Source organism: Drosophila eugracilis, unplaced genomic scaffold (assembly GCF_018153835.1).
Source record: "Drosophila eugracilis isolate 14026-0451.02 unplaced genomic scaffold, ASM1815383v1 contig_90, whole genome shotgun sequence".
Taxonomy (NCBI): Eukaryota; Metazoa; Arthropoda; class Insecta; order Diptera; family Drosophilidae; genus Drosophila; species Drosophila eugracilis.
Genome location: NW_024573812.1, coordinates 2,948,233 through 2,975,993, shown reverse-complemented (window position 1 = coordinate 2,975,993; position 27,761 = coordinate 2,948,233). Strand labels below are relative to the sequence as shown.

General features: G+C 40.1%; 1 protein-coding gene across 1 annotated transcript; it reads left to right on the top strand.

Moving 5' to 3' along the window:
- The first annotated feature begins 830 nt into the window (after positions 1 to 830).
- Positions 831 to 27,761, top strand: LOC108112798. Its single transcript, XM_017223085.2, has 5 exons — positions 831 to 1,040; positions 23,988 to 24,634; positions 26,814 to 27,057; positions 27,158 to 27,361; positions 27,420 to 27,761. The coding sequence occupies exons 1-5, from the start codon at positions 1,023 to 1,025 to the stop codon at positions 27,756 to 27,758; spliced, it is 1,452 nt and encodes a 483-aa protein (XP_017078574.1). The 5' UTR covers positions 831 to 1,022; the 3' UTR covers positions 27,759 to 27,761.

Sequence of the window (27,761 nt, the reverse complement as noted above, 5' to 3'; positions counted from 1 at the left end):
AATAAACTGACTCGATTCAATTTGCCTTTTCAACTGCGTCAGCATGGAAATTGCTATGCCTGTTGTTGTTGCTTTTGTTCATTGTTGTACTTCGGCGATTGCTCGTTTTTTGTTGTTGTTGTAGGTTGTTCCGATATGTCAGTGAGTTAGTTCCATGTTATGCCCATAAATCAAGCCGAAAATTCAAATGTTATCAGCGCGTCGGGATATTCCACTGCCACTGCAGTGTGGGTGAGTCTTCCTCCTGTCCCGCTCCGTTGACAGTCTCTATCTCCCTCCTTAACTTATCACTATCTCTTTCTGCCCGCCTGTGGGTGTGTGTTCGGCGGCGATAAGCAAGCAGCCACCGCTCAGTTGGCTGCCCCGTTTATGTTAGTATGCACTCTATATAATAATGACGACGGCGACGGTGACGTCCAGCTTTATCCTTCTTACCACGGAACTACAGTCGAGGGCATACATATAGGAGTTTAAATAAAACTAAGAAATACAATTTTTTTATGTATATTTTGTTACCTTATGACATAAAAAAGAAATAAAAAAACTCTTAAAATAACAGTAGAAAATTGTTAAGAAGTTAAGTACTATTCCATTGACCGCCATTGTATTTACAGGGCCTGATAGTGGAGTAATTAGCTTGAGCGTTCCGCTGGCTTTTCCGCTACCAATGCCAATCGCTCTCCTATATACAAACAGGTGGCATATCTAACAATAGCATGGATCGTCCATGTCCATGGCGCTTAACCAGTTGCCACTTCTGGCCCAGATTATAAATGGCCAAGCATCTGGCTTCTGCTGCCTCATTCGCTTCCTACAACTGCAGCGGCAGAAGCTCCAAAAAAAAAACGCGTCGCGATCGGTGTAAGGTTGGAAGATTTTGTTACATGGGAATTACATCTACTACTACGAAATATGAAACAAGGATCTGCAATTTGTCTGTGATAATTCCCCCCTGAGTGCACACACTCAACTATCTATAAAAATTCAGGAAAATCCGAAAAGGTCTTTAGCACTGTTTCGTCATGTTTTCCAAAGCATTGGTAAGTTTACAAGAATGGTAATTTGGAGATTCTCTATATTGTTCACTGAAATAAATGGGAAAGACTTTAAAGTTAAAACTTTTTCACACATGATTCGAATTTTGTGAAATTCCTCAAACCTTCCTGAAACCTAAAATAATTTTCGTGGAAATTCTAATTACCTTAGAAGCATCCTTTACCCAAAAAGTATTCAACCTATGAGTTGAAATAATTTTGTGGAATTTTCGTGTAATTTTCATTTTGATGTTTCGTATAACCCAGCGTAATTTGGGGCTGCAGTTTAAGGTGCATATGCAACTCGAGTATCCTTTTAAGCGGAACTGCAGAAACGATAAAACTTACATGAGCTTGGATCTCTGGCCATATGCAAACAGTAATTGAATTAATGCCATAGCCAAGCGAAATGTTGACCAAACCCATGCACACACGCATACACATAGAGACGGAGCACCCATATAGAGCAGCTGTGCATACACATACAGCCAGCCAGAAATGGTTTGAAAATTGGAAATTAACAAAAAGCAAGCGGAAAAAGCGCTGGCACAAATTTAGCTGAAAATCCGAGAAGAAAAAGTAAAAACGAAAAGCAGAGGGTGTGTATATGTGTGTGTGTGTGTGTGTGTGCATTTTCCATGTTGCTGCTGTTGTTCGGGCAGCATGCGAATTAGTGTTGCCACTCGACACTTTGTCCTGGCCAAAATCTGAGTCAGAGGAGACGAAGAACAAGCCGAGTGACAGCCGGCCATCAGCATCATCAGAAAAGCTTGTACTTTTCTTTCGAGTGCAGTGGGTGTTGTGCCTGGCCAGGCCTGGCCCAGACCTACTCTTTCCATTTTCTACCCGCTTTTGAATGCTTAACGTGTCACTTGCCTGCCTCAGAGTGTCGGCATGCAACTCGGCCAGCTGCAAAAATATGCAAATTAGACATCAAAAATGCTTTAATGAAAATTCCGCCTGCGGCAAAATGAAAGAAATACTGCAAGCTGCACAAAAAAAAAGAAAGAGATAGAAGAAAGTGTGAGAGCACACTTTCGCCACAACTAATGTACATTTCTTGCTCGTCCACTTTGGAGAACTTTATGCTAGCCATGGCCAAATTGATTTCGCATTTTATGGTGGCCGGATGCTGATTAAACTGAGCCATAAATCGTTTCCCGCATTGACAGCTGGCCGTGACGTATGGTCGCTCTTGGCCAAAGTCGTTGGCTAATTATCATAAAAGTGACACTAACATACGGCTATCAGGGATTTTTATAACTATAAATTCTTTATAAATGAAGTTTCTCTATGAACCTAATTCCATTTGTTAACCAGTTAACTGTTCTGAGGGAAAAAGAATGACTTCGCATGGGCAAATTAAATAAATTTTGCAATTAAAAGTTGCACTCCTTCGGAAGCATTTGTCAACGCAAATAAGCGTAAATTAAGTTTGTTTTGCTTTTACATTTTTCCATTCCCTTTTTCCCTCCACAACTCTTGTTGCCTTTTCCCTTGAGTCCTTTGGGGTGTGGGGGGGCAAACCCATTCCAAGATATTTCCTATTTTCCAGTTATTTTGCTGAGGCTGCGCTACCCAACAATCAATGGTTAGGTTGTCATTCTTGGTTTTCTTTTGTATACCCTTAAAAGAGACATTTCCAAGTTATGTTTTTAGGTTGGGGAAAGCAGAGGAAAGCACTTACAGTTGGAGGTTTGCAAATATTATTTATGGGCTTTTTATTAGAAATTTATATGATATAATATGATATGTCTTGTTATATTAAAGTTAACAAGTATTGAAAAGTTAGTTTCAGTTTCTAGAACCCTTAACGAAGAAGGGTATCCACTGACTAGCTGTTTGCCTTTTCTAATTTTTTGCCTTGATTCCATTTTGTTTACTAAATGGGTAGCACCGCAATACAGGAATGGCAAGTGCAGCTTCCGGTGGAACTAAAGCGGAAACTGAAACTGAAACTGAAACTGAAATTCAAACAGCCGAAGCAGCCTGACTGTGACTGTAACTCACAGTCGCATTTCATGTTGTTTTAATTACTTTCTGATTTATTTAACGAGGGGCCAAAAAGGCGGGGACGTTAGTGCATGCCACATTGTTGACTATAATTAGTTGCATTGTCACCTGAATGCAGGCCAAAATGAAATGGGCAAACAGAAAATGGGGGAAAACAAAAACATGTCAACCAATTTTCGGCCAGGCCGAAAAACATGAGCTCGCATAAAATGTGTTCAAACAGCCAAATTATATTTACATTATTTAAGTGCAATGACAAGAATTTCAACCGAAATTTTGCCAAAACAAAAACCAACAACAACAAGGCTATGGCTTTCACACAGAATTAAATAAGCCTCTAGTTTGCGCGGAAAATGTTTGTTTGTCGTTTCAGGTAATTTCAGAGGCATTATGGCATATGAACCCCTGAAATTAGAGCAGAATTTCCATTGTTTATTATTTTAGCCATGCTTGTCTCTGGCCTTCCATTATAAAATGCAGTTAGCATTGCTTTTGCAATGACTTTGCCAAAGTCCTCATCAAAACAGTTGGCTTAAAATGGATCCTAAACAGAGCTGAACATTAGATATTGAACAAATTGCATGATTAGCATTCGCCGCATGTTGTGGAAACTCTCCACAAATAGACCGAAAAACACGTCAGTTAAATAAATAAGTTCGGAGATTGGGAAATTGCATTCATGTTTTGGCAGTGAAATGTGAAACAGTTTTCCCATTCAATAAGCCAGCCCTAAGCTCTGTAAAATAGCCAACCTTAAAATTAATATTCGTGTTTTGTTCGAAATTTTGCATGTTCTGATTTGGAAATAAAATGCATAGCCTAAGTTCTTAAATTTACTCATTTAAAACCAAGATAACCTTTTGCAAAAGACAGCTTAAACCTAAAATCCTGCTAATTGCTTGCAAATTTGTTTACAAGAAGTTCGAATTAGAGTCTTTAGCAGTTCCCTTAAGCAGTGTATATACCTTCAGCATGATGCTCTGGCAACTTATAAGCACATTTATCTTATTGTATTTCCCAAAATTACCAATGCATTTTCCTTCCTAGCAAACAAATCCATTGCCCCCAAATCCATTTCCCCCAAAACAGGAAATGAGTTGACCTGATCAAATGAACCAAAACCAAACCACAATTTGCAGCTCCATAATTTGCTTGCACAATTAATAACAGCTTCTGTATGTGTGTGATTAATATAATTAAACTCGATTCAAGTTGAAAGGATGATTTCGGGGGTAATCAACTCTCTCATACGGAAACCAAGTTCATTTACGCCGCAAATGGGTTTTGCCGTTGCCATGACAATAATGCTAATTAAATGCATCTAAAGTTGGGTCACCCCCTTATGGCTGGCAAACTATAACGACCCCTTTTCATTTTTACCTTGCTAGTAGTTGCTGGCAAACAAAAGTTAACCGAAAAAAAATGCATATTGCATGCGTGCTCAAAAATTAATTGAAATGCAAATGCAGCGGCCAAAGTTGCACTTTAATTAGCCTCCTTTTTGGCTAGGTTGGAAACCCCATAATTATGGCCCAGTTGAGTCCGGTGTCCGCTCGTATCGTGTCTACAATTACACAAACTAATGCCGTTTAATTAAGTTCACACGTGCCACAATTAAATCTTCAACGCTAATTGATGGGTGGGTGAGTGAGTGTGTGTGTGTGTGTGTGCGAAGGACATTGGGTTCATGGTTCATCGGTTTTTTTTTTTAACTCCAAACAGAATCTCACGTAGTCAGCAAACGACAAACAAATAAACGAAGGAGTAGCCAAAGGTGTAGGACGAATCGTGTTGGGAAATCATAAATAGTTTCCCTCTCCTGCCCCTAAAAGTATGTATCCTTTCCTCACGAATTAGCCTAAGCTGGATTTCTGCTAGCGATGGTAGTGGTTTTGTTTACCGTTTACTCTCTTCTAATAGTTAGCTTAGTTAGTATTTTATATAAAGCTACTAAGAGTAATACACACCATTTTCTTTATATTTTCCCTATTTTCCCAAAAGAATCTCCAAAAAATACGTTATAAAGACGAGTTAGAATATACCAAAAATATATGAAGTAAGCTTAACACCTTTTTCATGTGCTAAAAAAACATAAAAAAATTGTATAATATATTGTAACCTATAAAATATTTAAAATATATCACTATACACCCTTTTTTAACTTGAAAAATATAATCTAATATCTTTCAAAACAGAGCCATTGACCCAAATCTAGTTACAAAAACTCCTCACTAACTTTTACCTAAACAATCGCAACCCCAAAATTTAGCACGTCTTTCCCTGTAGAAGGCGTGCCAACTTGAGTTACGTTACTTTTCCAAAAAAGGAGCTGAGGAGTGGTCGAGGGCGGATTGGAAAATTATTTAGCAAATTAACAGGCTGACAAGTCAACTGTGTATGCATTCGGAAGTGGCTGACGTGGGTCCGAATGGTCTATGTGACCGGATTGCCAACAGGCGGAAAACTTATGGATGGCCGGCACGCAATTGCTTACCTTGGCCAAGAAATTTCAGCCAGTGGGTGGACAATGGCCATTAAAGTAATTCTCTTGCTGTTTGTTTTTGGCATTTTGGTATTTTGTTACGGTTTTGGCCATGTCTGCCTGGCCACCTGGAAGAACTAACGTCGTGTTGTTGCATTTTGTATAGTGTCCAAATATTTTGGTTCTGTCTGAGACCGCAACGCAAACAACATGCAGCGTTTATTATGTGTTTGTGTCGGCTTAATGTCCTGTTAAATCCGGCTTAGACTGGGGATAAGGATACATTTACAAGGACATGGGACGTGGGAGTAAGAAGAAAGAGACTTGCCCCCACATTGTTGCAACAGAAGTTCCATAATGAAGTTGCTTGTTAATAAAAATTGAAATTAAAACGAAACTTAACGAATTCATGTGCATGCAATGGTAAATCGCAGAAAAAACACGCACCCAGAGTAATGAGATTTTCAATTACACAGAAAGGAAATTCGTATTACTTTCAATCTTGAAAAATTCTTGGTAATATTTTCCCATTAAATAACCAAATAAATAGCATGAAAAACTAACAATTTTCCAAAACTAAAAATAATAAAATAAAACTTTGAAGACAATCCAAAACGGTGATAAATTTTTTCCCCCTGTGCCTGAAGTTAATTAAAGCCGCCAATCTGCTGGGACGTCGGCAGTGCCACGCCCACTTCTCCGGCCAGTGCCTCAAGTATTGCACTTGGCATAATTTGTGCAGCCGGCAGAAGCTCGTATATCAGACAGCAGGCGACGGTCGTCGGCATTCCCTCTTTCTGAATTCGACAACTCAGCGAACTGAAAAGCGGCAGAGGAAAAAAAACTGAAAAAAAATCATGAAATATCCATGAAGAAGATGGCCAGGAAGAGGGCGAATCCGGAGGCGGGAATCCGCCAACGAGGTCAACGACAGGCCAAACTGGCCGGCCGAGAGCAAACTTCAAGTGTGACTGTCTCTGTGTGTGTGTGTGTGTGTGTGTGTGTGTGTCTGATGGCCAACACTTGGCGGACAATAAAACAATTAAACGCAAAGTCACATGGCGAGCCAAAAAAGTTAACTCCACTCGACCTGCCACGCCTCCCACGCCTCTACCCAAGCCATCCCACAGACCACTATGCCGCCCCCAATGAATTGAAATGGGAATCGAAAATGGAATGCAGCTGGGCCAAATGCCAGTGCCATTTGAATGCAACGAATGCGCCACATGCGGCACGCTATGGCAACTACTGCTAGTGCTGCTGCATTTGCCACGGGGCGTATACTTTATCAAAACCAAAACATACATACATAGACCACACGCCGCACTTGGCGAATTTGCTGGATTTTTTGACTGGTTAGGATCGCGCAACTTTAATTGGAATTTATGGTCGGACATTATGCGGGCCATCTCTGGTCTCTCCAGGAATGGAAACTAGTGGAAAACTGCGAGCAGGTTACGTCATTTGCGGGGCTTGAATACATCTCGCCTTGAGTGACGTTATCCGTGAAAAGTTCTTACACGCGCCGGCAGAAAACGAAGAAAGGGACTACTATCCGGTTTCCTGTGTGAAAGTGCCAAGGATGTTGGCTGCTCCTTTTGGCTCACACACTTCGAAATAATGATGAGGCAACACCCAACTTGAATTATTCCTGAGAATATGTGGCAAATGTTTCAAGTTTGTTTCAAAGTATATGGATTACTTTCATAAAAGGATAGTGCAACTAGGTGTGTGTCTGGATAGAGAATGTCTAGTTAGAATTTTGTGTTCGATTTTCTAGGATCTTAGAGAGAATTTCTACATTTTTATTATAATTTAAGCCTTAAATCCTTGGATATTTCTTTAAAAAATTCTTAATTTGTATTCAACATTTTCAGAGTTTAAGTCCTCAGTTTCCTTTCATCCCAATTTAGGCCCTAAACCAGAAAGGCACAATTTAGCTTCTGTTTTCGTGTTCCTAACCAAGATTTATAATCTCCGTCCAAGCTCGGAAAGTGCATAACTTGGCAGCTGTGCCAGTCAACCGCACAAATCTTCATCAGTTCGTATGAGAGACTCTCAAGGATATTAACGCATGTAGAGTCCTTCAGTCGACACGCCCACCCAATCACAATTTAAATCGCTTTGTGGGCGTAGACCTCATGTCTGTTGTTGTCTGTTTCCGGGACATAATGAATGGTTGCCCCATCAATTGACCCAAGCTTCGGGCAATTGCAATTTGTGTCGCCCGATAATTGTCCTGTAACAGGACAAGTGCAATCGCAAGCTCCAACTCCTCCTTGCAAACCAGGATGTGCATCCTCAAGAAGGCAAAAAATGAAGGGGAAAAAAAAGGAAAATATGACCGGGATCCAATGTGAAAAGAAAAGAAGGAGGATGTCGTCGTTCGCTCAACCATAAAATAAAAGATAATCATTATTTTCCTAAGACTGAACATAAATTCTTCGCGTGCGCGTTCCACCATTAAACGTGCTGCAGCTTCCCCGGAAATGCATCAAAATTCGCTGCCTGCCTTCGTATCAGTTTCAGTGTCTGCCGAGCGGAAATGCGCTAGCGCACAGGAAAAGGAATAAAGTACGCACACCCATACAGATGCAAGGGATACAGATGGGAGCACCAACCACATAACCACCCACCCATCCACACACACACACACACTTATATAGCTTGCAGGATACGGCGGTAGCCCGTGGCCTTTCCAGCTGCAGGACATGTGAATGTGGGCAAAAGAGTGCTGGGGCGTTAAGAATGCAACGCCTGCAGCTGCTATAGACCGGATGCAGCTCATTTCACTTGGCCAAGCAACAAAATGCAGGCCCAGGACTCTCATCCTGCACCCAATCCATTCCCTTCCCATCCCTAGCCTTCGCTTCACCCATTCAGGAGAACGATGATGCAGAGCAGGATGAAGATGCATTGCCGGGTTGATTTAATAAATTTTCAAATATTTCTCGCAAAATATTTTACTGCATCCCTCGCGACTGAAAGTCAATTTAATAAACTGTTAAACAAAGTGCAAAGGCAAAGGCAATGGGTGGGATGCATATAGAGACGCGATGCTAACAACGATGCTATACTCTAACTGGCAAGCTTATGGATTTGAGATATACGAATGAGCATTTATACATATCACGTTTTGAACCAGAGTCCATGATTCGTAGATGTATAAGATGTTGTTTTTCCCTCTATTCTCATCAATACTCTATAAAAAGCTGTTAAATCTCTTAAAATGAGTTAAGTTTAAGAACTTCTTCATATTGAATCTTAATTTTTAAGAATTTTGAAACCCTCAGTTATATGTGATGTGCCCTGTTAAGCTCTCAGGGTGCTGAAATGGTTGGCTAAAGTGTGCCAAAGTAATACGTAATGTGTTCGAGGAGAGCGCTGTGCATGTGTGCTATACAGCTATATGGGCTATATGGGTTTATGAATGTGTGTGTGACTATACATATACATATTGCTTGCGTGCTCGACGACATCCTCCATTAAAACTTAAAAAAAGTTCGCTCGCTTAATTAAATGTCGCATAAAATGAAATCTTGAAACATTTTTCAACCACAAAAATAAAAGAAGCCTTGACTTTCGCCCGTTTCCCTTGCCATATTCACCCACCCCAGCTCCATCCACTCCAAGGACTTTCCAACCACCACCCACTTGAGACCATCAGCGTGTGGCGCCGATGTCGAAGTGATTAAATTGAGCAACCATTAAAATAAATATGGCGACAAATGGTTCAAGTGTGAGTCGGGGATAAGAAGTGGGTCGCAATGGGAGTGGCACTCCCTCTGGCTCATTAACCCAAACATCGGAGGGGGTATATGGAGATGATAATGATGTTTGGCCTCAGCTTTTCCGAGGCCCCCTCCCCAAATTATGCGCAAATTTGTGAATGATGTGCGCCTTCTGCCCGCACCAACAAAAAATCTTTAATAACTCTGGCATATAGAGGGGCTAAAGGAAATATAGGAGACGGGAAAAAAAAGAAAATTTAAAGGCTGGAGTGGCTAATTGGAATCAATTTGCCAGCCAATCGACTGACCCCATGCAGATGATTAGGTCAGTCCTTGAGGGGGAGGAGCTATAAGTGTGACAACAGCTCCTTGAGCTCTTGATGGGAGTAGTCCTAGTACATCCTGGTGTCCTTTCTAGCCATCTCTATCTGGCACTTGAATGCGACAAGCGGCCTTGTTGAGTGCTAGCCAAACTGTCATTGTGAGTGCGGGGGGATTGGTGATGGTAGGGTGTTTAGCTGCCTCTTTGCCAGCCCACCTGAGTTACCTTACCCACCAACAGATCCACTAGACCCACCTGTTTCGCTCCCTTCTGAGCTGGCAATCAAGCTAAAAGCACCTGGCCGGGTCCTAAGCTTTGCTTATTTGTTTGAAAACTAGTGGGTGGTGGGTGGTGCGAGGTGCTTCGTGGGTGGTAAATGGGTGAAAAGTGAGCAGTGGGAGAGCTCTGGTCGGGCGGCACTTTGGTCCATTGGTTGGACCCGTAAATCTTTCCGCACACTTTAGCAATTTATACATAACCGCCGGCATTTATTGTCACTTTTAGCTGCGAGTTCACCACCCTGAAGGACACCCAACCAACCAACCAGCCAGCGAACCACCCAAAAGCCCATCACGTTTTGCTATTTACATTCGCCACGGCAACATGGCAAAGCCATTTTTGTAGTCATTTTTTCTTCCACTTCAGTTTTTTTTTCTTCTTTTTTTTTTGTTCCTAGTGCCCCCGATAAAGTCATCTTCTTCATTTGCAGCCGCCGGCTGTCCAAGGACCAAAAACTTTATTTGCCACCAGAAACCGCCAAATGGCAAATGTCACGTTGCAGACTTATTAGCGCCCCCTTCCCGCCCTGATAAAATGTCGCTGGCAAACGAGATTAAATAATGCTCTCTTTGGCTAGGTAGAAAATACTTACATATATATGGGCCATGTTCTTCTGCGATTGTTCCAGAGAATACAGAGAGCTTTGCATACATTTTTGTCTTGAATATTTATCAAATAGCGCATACGCCTAGTGGGCCAGTGGCAGAATATTTTTTGATTTATGGGGTTGTTAGGGTAGGGAAAACCTAGAGTAAGTAGAATGACCTGGCAGCGTTGATGAATTACTGGCCATAATGATGCATCATTATGTGGAACTAATTGCGGGCCTGGCCCATACACAGTCAGTCATTTGGCATTGTCAATTACCATCGTTGGGGCCCCTTCATAAATTAGCTTCGCTGATCGAATGAAAGTTTCATCAATTGTTTATTGGGCCATGGTCTCACACTCGACTTAACCCATATATCAAAATCACGCCGTGGATTTTCTGGGGCAGATGTCACATTTAATTGGATTTTCACATCGGCGCGCTATTGTTTGCTTTTGGCCCCGGCATCCTAATAAGCTATTAAATAGTCGCCCCAGGCGTGAGTTTTCCCCTTCTTAAACGAAAGCATAATTGAGGACACCACCTACCACCTCCTCCATCTCATTGCACAGTTATATTCCAAGCCCCTTGCCAAGCTTACCACCACAGGACATAAATAACACGAGGACTTCCGTTTGCCATAAAAGTGACGCGACGCGCTTGGCCAGAAGGCGAAATGGCGCCCTGAATTGCCAATGACAACATTTCCGTTTCGTGGAAGGACAACAACAACAGCAGGCTCAGCCCTGGCAAATCGTAAATTTCAATCAATGGAGCACTCGACGAGTCTCACTCGATTTCGATTCAATGTTCCCCTCCTCCATTCCCTTGAAAATCTCAGCCAAAAAGTGATAAACATGCGAGTGCCACGTCCTTCGCCAGATGCGTATTAATTGCCGGACTGACAAAATTTACAGAACACTGAGGGAAATAGTTTATACATTTGTTTGATTTAAAGGAAACTTTACTCTCATTCTTAGATCTCAACTTAATAAGTTTTGAAACTAAAGAAGAAATGCTTTTCAAAGGCTCTTCAAACTTCATACTAATTTCTAAAACTGAAAAACCTTTTTGTTATAAGTACGTTTTTTCCCAGTGCATCTCTAAGAGCAGCTGAGGCTTAAAACCCCTTAACAAATTTGCTAACTTGGCGCACAGCGAATGTGTTGCAATATAACTCGTAAATCATTAAAACTTCGCTCATAAAAATAGGCCAAAAGCATGTCAGAGCGGGAGGAGCGGAGCATGAAGGCTGTGTTGTACCACACTTTCCCATAATAGTTGTCCTTGGCCCTTCAGGTTAATCGAAAAACTTTTACCAAATCATTCCAGAAAATTGCCATTGAAAATAGCAGCCTAACCGCAGGCTATTTGAGCTAACCACTTTTTTTGACTAATTGCCAGAATTCCAGTGGTTTAAGCCGCTTAAAGAACGCTTCAACTTTGACTTTAGTCAGAAGAAGAGAATGAGATATAGAAGTCATGTTCTGCAATTTATATGCACATAATTATGAGAGGAAAAGCAGTCCTGATTATACGAACTTAACAAGCTTTCTAGATCGCAGAAAGGCAAAATGCCATTACAGATTCACAGGTACGCATCAGTTCATCACCATCAAACGGGAAGCCCTATAATCATAATAATAATCATAATAATAATAATAATATCAAAGTTAATTAGCGGACATCAATCATGCGATTATTTCATTTCATTTATTTGACTCGGAAAAATTGATTCACGGCCAGACAAAAGAGCAACGAGGTGCCAGTAAATCGCCAATTAATGAGCAACAGTTGATTAAAAAGCATGAAATGAAAGCATATACACACGAGATTTATACACCCAGCCAGTTTATGATGATTGAATTTCTTGAATTATATGAAATTCTCTAGGGACATTGGCTAGCTTGACTTTTAAATACCAAAAGGTACTTAAAAATGGCAAATTTATTGGCTCAGCTGAGTTTATTAAATCATTGGCCAGGCGCGTGTAAACAATATAAAAATTAAATAACAAATTTGTTTATTATGCATGCGGTCCTCGGTTAAAAGCCAGCCGCAAAATGTAATTAGTTGTTTGTTAATTAAAAGCCGAGGTGTATGGCCATGGTTTTCTATATATATATATTTAATATATATTTTTAATATATTAAACAATTCATTTTGGGCACTTAAAATAAATAAATCAATCATCTAATCAAATCAATTCCGCTTTGCTTCTATTTCCCTTCAGCTGAGCTTAAGTTGAGTGAAAAATCATAACGAAATTGACAAAACTGCTGGAAATGGCATTGAAACAAACTGAAGGGAAAGTCCTTCGACGGCTTTCAACTCGTAAAAGTATTTATGTGCTTTGTATCTTTGATTTGTTTTTAATGCGACTCTCGCTCTCTCCCAAGGCAATAAAATCTTTTGACGGACAGTGTCAACATGCGAAAGAGACAGTCTGAGGGTTATGAGAAAGAGATGGCATAAGGGGTTTCCAAAAAGAGAAAAAGAGACAGGGTAATCTGCTGCGCACACACGTCTCAGTGATAACCAGAAATCAAGAAGTAGCGGCCAGCAAGCGAATAAAATTATATTGAAAAATTTATACACAATGTATAAATATGTACATGACGTTTATGACTAAGTAGCCGGCATGTGTATGAGTGTGTGTGTGTGTATGTGTGTGTGTGGAAATGTGCAATATAAACTTTTATGCCATACACAGTTTTTATTTACCGCCACTTGACCTTTTTCAATTTTTGTGCCCGGCCCTTCTCGTTGTATCTTTATGAACATGCAGGACGTTAAAAGAGTTAGGGTTTTCGGGCTAACGTAAAAGGTTTACAGCCAGAAAGTCGGCTTAAATATGCATGACAAGGAAACGGGAAAACGAGCTGGAATTTCACTATGAACTGATTTGTTTTATTTGTAAATTTAATCCATTTTATCACTGAAAATCTACTTATTGTTTTTATTAAATTTAATAATAAAACTCTTCTAGCCTAGTTGGATTCCTAAACAAGTTTAATTTCCGTCAGCTCTTGATTGATTTTCGGCTAATGCCGGATATAATCCCCGTAATTAGATCATTCCAATGACCCAGAAACGTATTTTGCCCCAAATTTATTAAAATCCCAGTTGGCTTTCGCCATCCGATGTCGTTCTAAAATTGAAATTAATTTTGCAGTCATGACAAGGCAATTAATTGGGTGTCCTCGCTGGTTGTTTGCCAGCGGAAAATTCTTTGAAAAACTAGATTTCCCCCAAAAATTCCGCATTTAGACACGTATGCAAATGTGCATAAATCACAAATAAATTTGCCAAATCACGAACTTAATTTAAATGTCACGTTAGAAGTAGAAGTGTTGACAATGCTGGAAACTTTTCAACAAAAACCAAGGGGAAAATGTCATTTTCATTTTTATATTATTTTCGTGAATATATCCTTAATGTCGCCGCTTTAGCGTTTATTTATGCATTACGAATTACTTGCGACTTTCTTGCATTTGTCACTTTCGCTTCCGCCAATGGCCACTGACCATCCGACAGCAGTTTTCCTCGATTTTTCGCCGATTTTCTTTGAATTCAGGAGATTTTTTTTTTTGGTTCGAATTGCACGCGCGATTTTCGCCAGCCAATGGATAAAAGGGAAATCGAAATTAAACTGTCCAAGGGGCTGTGCAGACCAAAAATTTACGACCGTGCACGTGCTAAACGTGGCCCAGACACAGGAGCTTTTTCTCTCGTCCATTTTCCCGAAAATTTTCCCTCTTCGCTTTACCCGCCTGGCCAACTTCGAGCTGCGTGTCCTTTCATTTGGCCGCAAACATCCGCTCAGTGAAATGACTTTGTGGCTGGTTTTACATAACCCTGACAGACAGTCGGAGAAAAGAGAAAAGCGAAAGCGAAAAGATTATAGCAGAAAATGGGGTGGTTGGCTATATGGGGTGGCAGGACCAGCAGGATTAAGTCCTTGTGCGGCTTGCATGTGTGCATTTGATTTTTGGCCAACATGAATGTTAAATGCGCATTTGTTTCCGGCCAACGCAAGCTCATGATTATTTTATTGAGCCGTTTCTACGGCTTCTGGTAGCATTTCCCGCTGAAATTGCCTCTGACATGCAATTCGCCAGCTGATTTAGATGCGCCACAAAACCTCTTTGCATTCACATTCTCAGTAATCTAGCCAAGTTCTATTCATACTTTCGGTGGCTACAGTTAGAGAAATAAGCAGTAAGTTCAGATTGAGGGTAATTTTCTACACTTTTTCATTATTAACTCTAATTTTTGTTATATTAAAATCATTACCTTTCTTGTTTTCCATATAAAATACCACATAAGATACCATGAAACACCTTTGAGAGACTTATGCAGCTTTCCTTAAATTATAAAAATCTAGAATAACTTTTAAAAACGGCCTAAAAACCTCTGAAACTACATATTTTTTGATCAGCTATATTATAAGTTATAATTCCACCATCTCACTGTGTATTTACACATGTGGCTCGCCTAGACTTGAGTGGCTTTTCCGAATCGCTGCACGCACAAATTGCCACTCGAATGGTTGGCTTACCTCTACAGTATCTGTATCTTTGTATATCCGTATCTGTAACTCTATCTGAATCTGTATCTGCAAGTGCAGGAGCAGCAGCTTGGCTCTATCTTTGCAAACTAACTGCAAGGGCGACCAAGTATCTCTGCATCGCTGGTTCGCAACTGAATTTCCACGAGCACAATATGAATATACATTTCCATAACCCGTATGGATTTCAACTACTTGCCAGCTACTTATCTGACAATCTCGAGTAACACAATTTTGAAATTGTGAAAAGGGTTCCTCCCACTGGCATTATCCGCTTCGGTTGTTTGAACTTTCATGATTTGGGCACAATGTAAATACAATCAAATGCTTAAGACCCCAAATAACAACTTGAATCGTGTTTAGATTTTGAGCTTCAAGCAGCAGGCAAAATTACTCTTCAACCTCAATCAATGTGTATGGGAGAGGGTCAGGTCAGGGATAATGTCATTGAAAGGAGCAATAAAAAGTCCTGCGAGCAAAGTTATCAAATACACAACTCTAAGCGGAAATCCAACATGCTTTCATGTATGAATGAATACAAAATAAACCAGGTGACTGTGGCGCCAGCACAATCAAAAGTTTTTACCAAAAATATAATATATACTGCCGGCTTGAGAACATGTCGGCTGTCTTTTGAGTAAACTTTAGAATACATACTAGCTCAAAAATATACTTCAACGAATCTGAATGCTAGAAATAGTCAAATAATACGCTTTGATATGACCTCTTTTGATAGGAAATTCCAGGAATATAACTATGTTTTATGGGGTACTCTACCTAGGATATGAATGGAATATCTAATAATATAACCTGAGTTATTTGCAATCAGAATCTGTATAATAATTGGACATAAAATTTCACTTCCTAGTCTTTTGTTTAAATAGAATTTAGCCCCTTATTGAGAGAGTATGTCACAAAGCTCGCATCAAAGCAAAGCTCGGAATTTGTTTGTGTTCAGAGGTTGATGTATGGCACCTACAAGGATATCTTTGGAGTGCATTCCAAGCTGTAGGCGTTGCTCGAAACCAAAATGCCATATAGATAGATACACCCGAGCCTGTCACATTTATGAGGGTAAAGTTTGAACATAAATTGGGCATGTGCCTTGTGTGCCACCCACTTGAAGTGAAATCAGAAATAGTTTGATGGGGCGAGGAGTAAGCAGAGAAAATGCAATCGACAAACGAGCAAAAGTTTGCAGCACAAAAACTGCACAAATAAACAAAGAATGGCAATTTGAAAAGGCAATTTGAGGACCAGGACATGATTGTCATTAAGTCCTGCCACATAAATAAAGCAAACGAAAAATGAGTGTCAACGGAAGTGGGCCTCACATGACACTTATTGCTGCAACGCCTGCAACGAAACTTCAAAGGAATTTTCCGTAATGACAACAACTGCTAAGCTGTAATTGCAAAACAGTTTTTCCTGACCATCTGATATTGCAGCAAAGTGCAGGAAGTTTTTCTCCATTTCCTTACCTGATTGAAATGGTTTTTGTTTTCTCCTTTTTTTTTTTTTGTGGATAGAAGAGTAAGGAGTTTCTTTGCTGTAATCTGTGTTCCGTTTCGTAATCTCAACTGGGGTGATAAATTGATGCATAAACCCCAAAGGCAATATCCAAAAAAAGATTTAATAAGAACAGCCGGCAAATATTTGCACACTTGAATGGCTCTGGGCTCCTTAACTTCGTCAATGAGTGAGATTAAACTTTTGCTCGAAGGATGTCAAAGCATCAATTTGTCAGGCGACGACAACAGCTCAAAGGATTGCCAGTGGGTGGGAAAAGCAATCACAGGACGACACCAAAGAAAATACCACAGAAAAAGTATGAAAAGATACGAAAAAGATATACCTTTTTGTAAGAACTAGAAAGAAGAGAAAAATGTAACATCAAAGTATAAGTGAAAGTAGTCTCAGTCAATCAGTAAAATTAATTTGTCTGATATTTCATAAATATTGGTTTCTTATAAGAACATTATTTAGTTTTTTTATTCGTTTATTCGCTCATCACTGCGGCAACGTAAACAACTCCATCGTTAGTATAAGAGTGAGGGGCGAGGGGCTTTTGTCATTTTGACATATTTTAATGCGAATTTACAACAGCCTTGGGGCTGGTAGGGGGGAAACTCGTGCCACTTGAGCCTGCCTGTTTTCTGACAGTTGGTCAACTTTAATTTTCAGCCCTTTTCGGGAAACCAGGTCTTTGGGGGCTTTGTCCTTTTCCCCTTCCACAAAACTCAAGCCATCATTTAGTGTTGCCTGCTTTTCGGCGCCGTCTCCCGGGCGACAGGCAGCGTAGTAAATTTAATAAATAAGTGGAGATTTCTGCTTCTGCTGCTGCCTGTTATTGTTGGTGCGGCATACCTCAATCAAAGCATGTGCCGCACATTTATAGATATATATATATATATATCCATATATACTGATATATAAAAGAACAGCATAGAGGAAAGAACAGGATGTAGCAGCATCCTTTCAACAGGGTCTTCAATAATTTTTTACACACACGACAGACAGCTAGACTTGGGTCGCTGTCATGTTATATTCCCGTTAGGCGGTCCCCGGCACAAAAGGCCAAATTGCAAATAAGAAAGGAATAAAACGGAATAAAATAAAATATCATGAAATACTCGTAAAACAGTGAGTTCGACGGAAGAAGCAGGCACCGAGATATCCTTTCAAAAAAGTTAAGGATATAAGCGGGCTTTTAGAACCACTTAAAATTATATACAACAAAGAGCTTATCAGGTCTTTTGGAAAGTATCCTTTAGTTAAACACAGAGCAGCAGAAGTTGATAGATTGCTAATCTTTGCAAGGAAATGACTTTGAAAACAGCAATTTTAGATTAAGAAAATAACTTTATTCTTATTATTTATTCTTATTTCTTATAGATTATTTGGCAATTAATAAGAAAATAACTAACTAACTATAAAAACCTTAATAGAAATAAATAGCACTACAGAAAAAACAGGAAACTTTTTACAGAAATCTCATTCTTTGTTGATCATCTTATTTCCCAGCTGATAAAATGTTGCAAATACACCTCAGCATATCCTATTTACCCCACCGAGAAAAGAAGTAAGAGAGTAATACATTCAAGTGCCATTTATCTCACAGGGCCAAAAACTTTCCATCGACTTTCACCCCGCACTCACTCACGCACACGAACAGTCAGGAAAGAGTGTTGTAACCAAGTGTGAATGTGCGGGTGAACTCTGCATATTTTCTTCAACATTTCTGCCCTTGACACCCTCGCATATTCCTCGTTTGGTGTGTGCTAAATTGATTTGACAAATATTTTGCTTGGCGTTTATTACATTTTTTTCCGTTGGCATCAGCATTGGTAAAAGGCTGCCGATCTGCCCTTTTCAGACCGTGTAACCCGTCGCTGGCAGGGATTACGTTCGCTATGGCAACAATTTCAATATGCTCCATTCCCAGTCAGCTACACTAAAACACTTAGAAAAATGGTAATAATATTATTTGTATTAAGTTTATTTAAGATTATTTCAATTTTATATGGAGGGATTTAAGAGAAATCTTTGAGTGCCTAAAACTATGCTACAAAATATATCCTAAAACAAGCTTTAACGATGCTTCTCATCTAAAACTAGACTTAAAATGTTTATTAATTTTACAAAAATTCAAAAACTTAAGAAAAAATGGATTTTCTTTTTAATATTTTTATAACTCTAAACGTATTTACTTGCTTAATTTTAATAGCTCAAAGAAAAAATATTTTACTGCGGTGCACAAGCAAGCTCTCCCCCTAACTTACATATACTATATAACCAGCAAGAATTCCACACGATGCCACAAACACATGCTTGGGGCAACATTTAAATACATGGGGTTGTGTAAACGGGTAAGTGAGTGTGTGCGTGTGTTGATTGCATTGTTGCACTTGTTGCATTCTCTATACGCATACACTCACACTCACACGCGCTCAAGCTCACTTCATATAAATCAATATGGAAATCAAAGCAAGCCAAACAAACAGGAATTTGGCCAGCCACGCGAAACTTGTGAAAAGCTTAGAGGCAAATGGAGAAGGAATATCCTTAGAAATAGTTTAGTAAACAGTATTGCCAAAGAGTTAAGCCAAGAATTGATATAAGCGAAAAAAAAGATTTCCCCTTATTGAATTTTTTGATAAAATAAGGATTATAATTGAGGATATCTGAACGAAATGTTTTAACGGGTTAGCAAACAAACAAAACTCAGAATTTTTTCTATTTTTATAGATGTACTCCCTTCTTACATTGAATAAAAGATTTATCCTGTCAAAGGATACGATTTCTCAAATAGTGCAGGGTATTTAACTTACATTCTGAAAATACAATCTATTGGCCAAATCCCTTCTTGGCAGGACTAGTACACCCATCCACAATCGCGCACACAAAGGAATGTGCAGTAAGCACTCGTACCAGACATAGCAGACATCTAAGTAGAATCATTGGATCTAAAATTATGTGCGCATTAACGCCAATATTGGCACTTGCCATTCAATTCACAATGAGATTGCAGGGCTTGTTCGAGCGAGTTCATTGCAAGGCCATTGAGAGATTTTAGATTTAAATGGTCAGAGGTTAAAGTTTACGGGAAAATCCTGTAATGCACTTGCCTTGGAAATCGCCAAATGAGGGTCATAAAACGCAGGACCACAAATAAGCCAGACCGAGGAGCGCAGGAAGTGGCACTAATTGCAGCATTAAGGCTCTTCTAGGCCACCGATGGAGGCATCAGCCGGATCAAAGACTCAGTTGACAGAGCCGGAGTGTATTTAACTTCTCCACCTGCATATGCTAACATCTAAAACAGTGCTGGCAAAATACAGATTACAACAAGTCACTAAGCTGGAAATAAAATAGCCCTCAAATTCATGCTGAACAAAAATAAACTTAAACCAAATTAACAAATAAAAAAATACAAAAATAATAGCAAAAATAGCTAAAATTAGTTGCCCTCTAAATCGAGAAATTGTCGCCATACACAACCTCTAAAAAATATCAAAGTTTAGCTGAAAAACGGACATGTTACCAGCAATGGTTGTAACTACTTTCCACCACCCACCACCCCTCTTTTTCTATCCCTCCTTTTCTGTCTCTTTCATGCTGCTGTTACAACACTGCGGCGACTTAAAGCGGCAAAAAGTGAGCTACGGGCAGATGCCTCACCTGTGATAGAGGTGATTAACAGGATTTGCAGGCAGCAGAGCAACCAATCTGCTACTCGTACAAGTCCTGTCTGCATGTGTATGTGTGAGTGTTGTTTGTGTGAACATGGCAACCATAGATGGTACACATGGCGTATGCGTAACATTAAATCTAGAGGATGGGTGATGCGGTGGCTTTTAATTGAAAGAGACCAAGTCTCCAACTTAAATTTCCAGCATACGAAAATGCTCTCGATGCCCTGCTGGCCAGAAAACATGGAAACAAATTAATCGGAAAAACTTTGAAATTGGCAAACTTTTGGGCGATTAATTAAAATCGCTTCATGCCATTGATGAAACAATAATAGGAAAAAACCAATATTTGACAATTGCCAATAAGCGCCCAGACAGAGTCGAACAAGAACAAAAAATAACAACAATAACAAGGGGGATCGCATCAGCAACAGAAGCAGGACCAGCAGCAGCAGCGAAAACAAGGAGCAACAATTAAAACAAATCGAGGGTAGAATTTCAGGCTCTTGTTATTGCTGATATATATATATAGATATACCCACCCACTTGGCACCCCATACCAAAAATAAAAAACACACCACTACAAGCATGCAAATTGGTGCTCTCTCCGCTTAGTTGTGTTGTTTTTCCGGCTGCTGGCAGTGCAAGGACCAAGTTTTCCTCGAACAATTGCCGCCGTGCAGAGAAATTCAATTGAAAACTGAAAGGTCACAAATTTATGCAATATATATAGCGTATACCCCCCACATATGCTATATATAGTTATATCCATAGATATATATTTTGTCTGTCTGTTCCAGGCCAGGTGAGCAGCTGAACATTGTCTGGCCACATTGCAGTTTGATTGCAAAAATGTAATTGAATGGCAACAGCCAGCCGTAGAGCTGTACTACGGGTGCAAGCCAAAAAAAAGAGAAAGGTCTAGCAAAAAAAAAAACATAAAATAATAAACGAAAAAACAATCATTTGCATAAGGCCCGTAGAGCATGGGTCGAACGTTAGGCGAAAACTAACACCATAAATTATGAAATTATATTTTCAATTGCCCAGCCCATGTTATTGTTTTTGTTTTTGTTTCTATGCTCGCTTTGGCAACAAAAATATGCGTCGAAACAGGTGAACCGTATTTCACAACAATATCAAAAATAAATCGAGACTAAGCGGCTTCCACAACAAAGGCAGTGGAAACAAGTTCTATCATTGTATTTTAATTAAAATGGAAAACTTACATAGGTAAATCATTGTAATAAAATCTTTAAAGGAAGGCTATGTTTAGATAGGTAATTCTCAAGTGAAAATCAAACAGGATGAATTCATAGAGGAGTCCAAGGATACATAGATAAACAATTTTAAAGATATTTAATTTTACCTTAAAAATTCCTCCAAAACAATTACCCAACACGTGTCAACTATTTTTCCACAAAAACCAAAACTTTTTCTATTCTGTAGAAACCAAATAATTAATGGCGTCAAAAAAAAAACAAAAATTTCCAGGAAGCATTAAGCCAAAACCTAAATTTACTTTGTTCTTAGGCAACTTGACCCAAGAAATCGGCTTATTGGCGCCACTTTAAATCACACAAAGCGGAGTGCCCAAACCACGCCTAAGACAAAGCCACCTGTAAGCCACAAAAGCAGATAACACACAAAGCCCACAAGCCCACTACCCCACCTGGTTTTTGGTGCAAAAACTAGGGGAAATCCTGGCCAGAAATAAAAAAAAGAAAATAGGAAGAAAAAGGAAAATAATTCAATTCCATAAACACTTGTTCACACAGTTCACGCAGATCACGCGGTCGCCTTCGTAAGCTGCGACTTGGAGCGACTTGGGCGAAACTTCATCAACACAAATTGTGAATTCCATACAAATAGTTTGACAAACTTGGCTGGTCCTGCCCAAACCCAAGCTCCAAGAACTTCGAATGACTACGGGGAAGGACGAAGGGGATCGAAAGTGGAGGACAGGGCGAGATAAATGAAAGAAGTTTTGTGGTAGGCCCGGCAAGAGCATAAAAGAAATCTTATAAATCCAGAGCGGCAACAACACTTGCATATATCCGAGATACTTGCACATACAGATATAGCCATATACAAGCATATATCGTATACCGAAAAAAAAAGATTTCATACCATTTGGTTTTTAATATAAAATATAATAAAAATGAAATTAAAAATTAGAAAAATATGAAAAACTGAGTTCTAAGTTTCTTCAGGAAAACAGAAAGAAACAAATTTTAAATTTTTTATAGGCTTTTTCTCTCAGTGCTTGTAAAAACTAGATTGAGACAAAAGAACTTGTAGAGCGACAGGGAAAGTGGGTACAGGAAATGGAGCTGCTGGAGCACTGTGTGTTCATATCTTAGTTTTTAGCATTTCCGGCGCCAACTATTCGGTCACGTAGTGTGTGCCTCCTAATGAATGTTGCTGTACAGCTATATCTGGGATGGCTATATAGGATTGGATAGGATAGTGGGATAGGATAGGATGCGCGTGCAGCATATTATCGCTAAAGGTCGCCCAAACTATTTTCACTTGGGGCACTTCTTTCTACTCTTTTTTTTTGTGGACAGACCACATAATCAGAGCCATCGCACATCCCCACCAGACATGTCTGAAAATCTTGCCCCAAAAACTTTCGGCAAGCTGGCGAGGATTGGGAAACCTCAGAGTGGAAATGATGGGGAAAGGAAAGCCACCCGAAAAGTTTTCATCTTATTTGGGTTCGGTTTTGGTCCTGACGTTCTTCCATTCTCAACGCACATTGATTGTCAACATCCAACATCCAGAAGGGAATTGAACTTTCCCTTTAGCCGGCACAGTGGGAATTTGGAGGCTGTTTAAGTTTTTGGTTTCGTCAATCGGAATTTTGTTGAGTTCTTAGTTGAATTAGTGGTCGATTTTTGGGTTGCAGCACTGGGCTACAAAGTTTCTGTTTCTTAGTTTGACTTGATACTATCAAATTGGAAATTAATCAAAGATTTTGTTTAAGTAATTGAAAAACTAAGCTAATGGAAGGTTACCAAGGTTATTCTAGAAATGTGCAAAGGGCAAGGAATGCTTCTAATAAGTGTTTGATTATAAAAGAATATATTGATTTCTTATTGATTGTTATCGCTAGACTTTCCCCTCACTATCTATAAGTTGATAAGAGCAAAGCAATCAGGTCACCTGAACAGTAATAAATTACAAAATCGGGAAGAACAATAAATAGACACGTGCTTGAAAGTTTTCCAAGAAACAATTTTATGGTTACCCGACTATTTATGAGAGTATTTAAGGTTAGTTTAAGTTGATAATACGTTAATAAGATTTATGACTTCGATTGATAAATTTAAAAAAAGGGCACTTAATTATCTTTATTATTTAAGGGGATCCATAAGGGCTTAACTGTTAGAATGGCAATCATGTAAGCAATAATTAATCAGAATGAGCAATACTAGATAAAAGGCAATCCCAAATCCCATTATAAAAATCGCATTGCCTTTATTTGCCAATCTAGTAAGTTGGATATTGTTTTCCATAAGCTTCTTTTTTATGAACCTATTTAGTGAATATCTAATCTCATGTGATAAATATTAATCCGCATGTATTGTTTGCCATTCGAATGGCAGGATATTTGCATGACAAGCCCCCTGTAAGAACGTTCAAACATTCCGCCCAACTGTTGACACTTTGCAGTTTATTAGCCATACACAACAATTGTTTAACATTTCCGTTCATGCCGCACACCCTTCTTATCGACCAAAATCTCTTTTGTTTCTGCCCCCATTTGCAGATGCTCCTGGCCGCCATTCTAGCTGCTCGCTGTTTTGGTAGTGGCTCTTCCAGACGAACGCTCGCTTTGGCCTGCGACGAGGCGATGGAATCGACGCCGGGGCTCAAAAACAATAGATATAGCTATAGGAGCACAGCGGACAACAACTACGGCGATTACAACTACAACTGGGAGCACGGGGATGTGGATGTGGATGTGGATGTTGATGCTGATGGCATTGCAGATAGCAACGAGGACGACAACAATGACAACTATAACTACAACAAAGCACCGGCCAAATGGCAGCAGCAGCAACAAAAACTCTACGGAAATCCCTTCCATAGCATATACGACAGGCAGCAACATCTACAACGGCAGCAGCAACATGAGCAACAGCAACAGCAGCAACTCGAACAACAGCAACAGGGACAGTTTGATGATGATCCAGAGAATGCTCGCAATGACTTCCGTCTGCAATTGTCCGACTTAAATGCGGCCGTTCAAGGTGCGGGCAGGTTTGTTGTTACCCAGGACCAAGACCAGGACAACAGCAATAGCAATAGCAAAAGCAACAGCATGGATAACAGCAACATCAACTGGCTGCAGCCACCGGAGCAGGAGCAATTGTTGCTGGCACGTCGCAGCCGCAGCAGCAGCATCAACCAAAGGTAAGACCAGTGATGTGAAAGGTAAATTTTTGTTTTACTAATATATAATGGAAAAAGGTTAACTAACTACAGGTACAAATGCTTAAGATAAGTTGCTAAATCTACAAACTTAAAAACTATAATTATAAAGAAGAAGTAAGGGTTACCTTGAATGGTAAAAATCAGAAGTGTAGTACCCTTAGGTACAAACCTATAGATTACAGCCACCACTAGTTAGGTAACCCATTGAGACAAAAACTGAAAAGCGAAACAAAAATAGGAGAAATTAGGCGTAGTGGCAGGTAGAGGGAAATGCTTTGCCATTCGCCGGCATTCATTGGGTTCAGATACCGGCAAATGTGGCCGCATATGATTGGAGCCGACAAGGGGGTAATGAAGCCATAAAGCTTGTACCTCTTTCTCCGTTCCTCCTTCTACTTTACCGAGAGCAACCCGGACTACTGGCAGTCCGAATAATCTTGGCTCTGGCTTGCTGGTTGCATATCAACTAAATGTCAATTCCGTCATCCCATGACGCAAGCGTGAGCACAAACGTAAGCGCTTAAGCTGATTCCTCCAGTCGACTGAGTTTTATCCCCTTTGTCGGACTGAACGAGATCAGGAGCTGCATGGATCATGTGCATTCTGTGCCAGGGATTACGTAATCTGCGTCTTGCATTCACCAAAAATGGATGCCAAACGATAGCTGTACAGCGTTTCACAAAAGAAATTCAAACCGAAAAATGACTGAGAATTGAATGAAAGAAAAACTGGAGTGAAAAAATGCAAGGAAAATTCAACTATTTAAGATGAATACCCTGCAAAGGGAATTGTCTTGATATTCAACTGAGTTTTATAATCAGTTAATGATAATCTTATTAAAAGGAAAGCCACATAGTGAAGAGGTCAAGTTATACGAATTTTTGTTAACGTAAGTTATTTGTTTTATTTATTTACCAATTTATTGACTTAATTTCAAGAATACCTTTGTTAAATATAAATTGCTAAAATCCTTTTGCCCAGCTTAAGCTTGCCTTCGGCACCAAATCGATTCAGATTAAACCTTTAGAAGGCAGCCACATAAAAGCCACAATTATTCACTTGTCCCTGTCAGAAGACCACAAAACAGTATTATGTCAGCCTTGGTTTTTTTCTTTCTTTTGCTAATTTAAACCAGCGCTCACCTCAACTATTCCAGCTGCATTCATTTCAAAAAACATTTTCGCTAACTTTGCGACAAAACTATCAAAGCCGTTGTTGCCCTGAAAGCGCGCTTCAAAAATGCCAACGCCGCTGGATCTGAAAAGCTAAAGCTTCGAGGCAGGAAGAATAGGGAAATGGATGGGCAAGGGAATGGTATAGTATATATACATAGGAATAAGGGTAAGGGAGCTGTACTATGGCATCGACAACGAAAAGGGGAAATCCGCTGGCAGCCAACGACATTCGCGAAGCGGAGAGCTTTGTGCCGCGCCACAGGCTCAGGACAACGCCGTCACTACGAGCATCTCCTGCCTCTATTCTCCTGCCCCTTCGAAATCTCAATCCCTGCTGCTGTATCACCGTGGCCCAATCCTCAGACAAAGCCAAGCGCCAAAGCGAAAGCTAAAAAATTCATTGGCATTTGCTGCAGTTGAATGCAAAATGATGCGCTTTTGTTGGCCAGCTGGAAAAATTGCAGAAAAGAAGCGGCGGCCATGCAAATAACAAACGTCAAAAACGAATTTATTTTTTTTTTTTTTTTAACCACACCACCGCAGGCCAAACCACATAGAAAAATATTCTTCAAAATTCGTCCTCACTTATTTTATTTTTCATATTTAAAAAAAAACAACACAGAAATGTTCTTTTTCCGATAGAATTAACTTTCACAAACACAAATAAATAAATATGCTAATGTTAAAGTAATTTTATTTGAATTTTACAAGTTGAAATGATTTAGAATAAAATAAATTTTATTATTTTTTATTGGTTAAAGTTATGATAATTTTAAATACAATTTTTTATTCAACTGTATTTCTGTGATAACGTTTTTTTTTATCATTTTTGTCTGTGTAAAACCGCTTTTGCAGTCATTTCCGCCTGCCTGCGGAGACATCAGGCATCCGTGGAGGCAAAGGCAGCTCCACTGGGCCGCGAGATGAGAGTGGCGCTAATTCATGGCCAAAACTAACAAATTTCCATGCATATGCAATTTCAGGGCAGCCATGGATGAAACAGGAACAGGAGAACCAGGTCAGCCGGAGTACACTGACAATGAGTTCCCATCTGGTGTTCCCGATGGCGTCGACATTGAGGGCGAGGAGGATTATGCGGGTCAGGTGGAGGACGCAGATGAGCTCAGTTCCAATCTGCCCTACGGGATCCAGAATGTGCGCAAGCGCCGCGTTCGCAGTGTGATGCCACCGGTACCATTCATGGGACCCAACCCAACCACAGATGGAGTAAGTACTTAAACAGAAACTATTTCTTTTTAGTATAGTAATATTAATACAATTTTTAAGTCTAGATAAATCATTCTAACAAACTCCTCCTCCATTACAGGTGGTCACCTATCAATCGTTGTGCCCCACAAATCGCGTGACCGTGAAGCTAGAGAGCGGCGATTATCGACCAAATCACTACGTAGAGGTGACCTGTGCCCACACCTACTCACCCCAGCCATCGAGGACCCATAACTACGAATACGGTTACAGGGGCAATGAACTGCTCCGAGCTCTGCTCTCCGAGCGTGGCGAGAAGCGAGAGGTCGGTTAAACAAATTAAAAAAAAACAATTATATGACTTATATGACAATCCCTCCCAGATCTGCTCAGCGACAGGCTTCTCGTGCATCCAACTCAACCGCACAATTCATCTGATACGGCTGAACGATGCCTCCGGCTGCTGGGAATCAGAGACTCGCACCGTGCCCTCCGGCTGTGAATGCATGTGGCCGAAGCACAGCTACGGCGATATTGCCTTCTACCACCAGGCGCAGAAGAGGAGAGGCGGCGTGACCGGGCTGCGACCCCATGCCCCCATCAATGTGGATTACAAGCCGGGAGTTGGCTACCGCCAGCTGACTCTGAGAACGAGGAATCCCAAAGCAGCTCAACGCAGTCGACGCGAGAATTTTGGCTACGAGAGCTACGAGTTCAACTAGTTC